This window comes from Trachymyrmex septentrionalis, unplaced genomic scaffold (assembly GCF_001594115.1).
Source record: "Trachymyrmex septentrionalis isolate Tsep2-gDNA-1 unplaced genomic scaffold, Tsep1.0 scaffold7, whole genome shotgun sequence".
Classification (NCBI taxonomy): Eukaryota; Metazoa; Arthropoda; class Insecta; order Hymenoptera; family Formicidae; genus Trachymyrmex; species Trachymyrmex septentrionalis.
In genome coordinates, this window is record NW_017305884.1 from 3,767,721 (window position 1) to 3,771,133 (window position 3,413).

General features: G+C 29.0%; 1 protein-coding gene across 5 annotated transcripts in view; it reads left to right on the forward strand.

Moving 5' to 3' along the window:
* Positions 1–857: 857 nt before the first annotated feature.
* LOC108753456 (cyclin-dependent kinase-like 4) overlaps positions 858–3,413 on the forward strand; it is a 5,567-nt gene continuing 3,011 nt past the window's right edge. The window contains exons 1-6 of one of the 5 annotated variants that reach the window (XM_018495021.1): positions 858–1,003; positions 1,088–1,265; positions 1,914–1,983; positions 2,055–2,230; positions 2,570–2,830; positions 3,028–3,219. In XM_018495021.1, the coding sequence (XP_018350523.1) occupies positions 2,663–2,830; positions 3,028–3,219 (360 nt within the window). In that variant the 5' untranslated portion in view covers positions 858–1,003; positions 1,088–1,265; positions 1,914–1,983; positions 2,055–2,230; positions 2,570–2,662. Of the gene's footprint in view, positions 1,266–1,913; positions 1,984–2,054; positions 2,231–2,410; positions 2,436–2,569; positions 2,831–3,027; positions 3,220–3,413 lie in introns of those variants that run through there. The other 4 variants (XM_018495023.1, XM_018495022.1, XM_018495024.1 and 1 more) reach the window with 4 other exon arrangements.

Here is a 3,413-nt window from a genome sequence, read left to right on the forward strand (position 1 = left end):
TTATTATTATTATTATTATTATTATTATTACTACTAATATTTTATTTTCAGATATTAATTAACGGACTTAGAGGAGAATTTTCGACATATTTTGCAAGAATTTTTATTGTGCATTTTCTCGTTTCTGACATTACAATTTGAAAGTAGTAGTAATGAAAGTAGTAGTAATGGAACCTAAACAGGAACCTTAATAATTATAATTACATTTATGAATATAACATTTATTAGGAAAGTATTTTTAATTATTATATTCATTATAAGAAAATTGTGTTATGTGTTATTACTTATTACATTACTTATTGTTATTACTTATTACATTGTGTTATTAATTATTACATTACGTATCACCTCTATTATGCAGCATTTTCATCATTTTACTACGAACATATTTCAAATTGAAAATGATTTTTAAGCCATTGTAGTAAATGTTCTATGAATTAAATTAAATAATTGATTTTTATTTAATTATAAACTGTAAATAATTACGTAATATGCGCACAATCAGAATGCTTTTATTGCTCGTCTAAGAAAGTTGTATGATGTAGGTTGTATGATAAGAATGTTGTAATGCACGTACACGCGTTATATATATTGCATCGGTATTTTTACTATTTAATGTTAGAATCGCGTTTGTCGATTGAAGAATCGTTGACTATGCCTCTGGTCACGATACTAAGAAAAGTCACCGAACTCATCTATAAATAAACTCCAATTGCTATTCACGTGTATCGATTACGCTCACCGAGTTGCGGTAACAAATCGCTATGACGCGAATCTTTTTTGACACGACAGTAGGGAAGTTGCATTTGTCTGAACGATCATCCGAGTTGCTATCGATACGATCGAACCGAGGGAAACCGTTCCGAAATTCTTGCTTTCACATTTCAATGATTTTATTCTTTCCAATATTTGACAATACACATTTGACAATAAAGTTGATTGAATCTTCATCCCGGTAACGTCTTGTTGTGTCGCTCAAGATACATAGAAATAGACAATCTGGGTTTGTTTTTATCTTAAAGACTAAAACTTATGATATCTGACATGCGTGCGAATATCGTATCATAAAAAATTTATTGTAAAAAAGACTCACTAGGCACAGAGTTGGACCTTCGTCTAGTTTTCTGGCGTAAATATTGGTGACGAGTGACGATAATAAAAGTGCTGACGGAATTTTAGCTTTATTTACAGCACCTAGTACCAACTTTTGAGGTCTGATACACTTGTGATATCGTATTTTTATTGCTGGATAAAGTGGATTGAAGGTATTACGACACCTTTTTGCAATAATTGTATTTGCTCGTAGAATACAATAAGTTGCTCTTAATAGAAATTTGATGACGCAGATGAAATCACAAAATACTGAGTACATTTTTAACTAGACCTGTTATGAACTCTAGGGTTGCAACAGCTTAGTCAAAATAATATTCGAGAATTTTGAGAATTTTCCTAATTATTTCAATGATTTCTCGAACGTTATTCAGAAATTATAATTTTGATTTCGTTTTACTTATTTAATTACTTTATTTTATTCAGAAATTTAAGATTCTTGAAATTTCTCTGTTTCATTATCAAAGTTAGATTATGTATGTTCTTGAAAGCAGCTTGCAATGCATGTAATAATTAGTTGTGTTATTTCCAAGTTTGTTTGATGCATAGTTTCCTTATCTTGACCTTTTCATTTATATCTATTTTTATCTATCATTTTTAGAATACCGATATAATTGATAGCTCTGACATTTTCTCTCAAAGAATTATATTAAAATTTAAAAAGTGATTCGCTGATAAGTAAAATAACAGTTATTTTCGATTGTTATGCATATGATGTAGGATAAATAAATACTATATATTAGCATTATATGATATTATTGATAAAATTGATTATCAACTTAATAATGTGATACTATTTTCAGGTTTGACAGAAAGTTGCGGTTTAGTATTGAATAGTAATAGGCTTATGGCTTAAAAGTATAAAGACGAAATGTATAATATTTACAAAATTTAGTAGAAATAAGATTCTAATTTCAAATGACGATATTTATTTTGCATCCCAGAGATTGCTAGAAGTGTCCTTTTTTTCTGACGTTTGACCCCTTATTCCTTTAAACCGATTCACCTGTGCCTTCCTCGAGCGAGGACTACCCCTTACTAATTACCAGCAGATCGATAATCATCGATGAGGGCCGTGCACGAGGCTTTCCGGAGCAGTTCAGGCTCGTCGGCGAGCGAGGTAACATTAAGAATTGTGATTTCTTCGATCGTATCAAATATACACAAGATTGTGACATTATCGTGTTTGTTTATTCATATATCTTGAATTCGTAGCATTTTTTGAATATTTTTTGTAAAAAGATATTAAAATGATAGATTTTGACTGTAAATCGATTAAGATGTGCGATAGGAAATTTCAAAAATTTAATACCATTATTTAAAAGGTGAAAGAAATTATAAAACATTAATTTAGCTTGGGATTATATAAAAATAATTGTAATCGTGTGACAAAAATGACTGATTAATTATCATTCATATATGTACAATATCATAATTAAGTAATCAATATGCTTTTCAGGGTATAAATCTCTTGGTGAATATAAAAAAGTTCATAATTTTTTGGTAACTAAAAAAGATTGTGAAATTTCTTCCTGCCAACTTTGCGAGTAAAATGGAGAAATATGAAAATATTGAGATAGTAGGCGAGGGAAGTTACGGACTTGTGATGAAATGCAAGCATCGCGAAACCGGGCAAGTAGTGGCGATAAAAAAATTCTTGGCGACGGAAGAAGATATACAGATTCGAAAAATGGCGTTTCGTGAAATAAGGATGTTAAAGGTAGGTATTAATTATTAAAATTTTTATTATTGTTAAAGTCTGTGTAATGTATTATATGAATTACGCTCGTTAAATTTTACCTAAATGTTTTCGTCCGATAAATAAAATGCTCTCTGATATTACTTTATAAGAATAGTTTATGTTTATTATTTATAAGATAATATTGTTTAGTATTTAGTAAGAGTGATATTATTTAGAAATTACATCACGAGAATTTAGTGAACATGATCGAGGTGTTTCGACGAAGAAAACGGCTTTATCTCGTGTTTGAATATCTTGATCATACCATACTTGATGAATTGGAAGAAAATAATGGTCTTGACTGGGAGAGATCAAGGCGATATATTTTCCAAATACTTCGTGGGTTGGACTTCTGTCATAATCATAAAGTGAGCAAAAGTAATAATATTATATTTTTGTTACATTGTAGAAAAATTTTCTCACTGTAATGGCTGTAATTATATACTTTATAATTACCTTCACATCTCATATCACTATTTTAAGATATGTTTAGAGTTAAGATATTTTAAGATATTTTTGAGAATAAAATATAAATCTTATCAAAATAATGTATATATATATA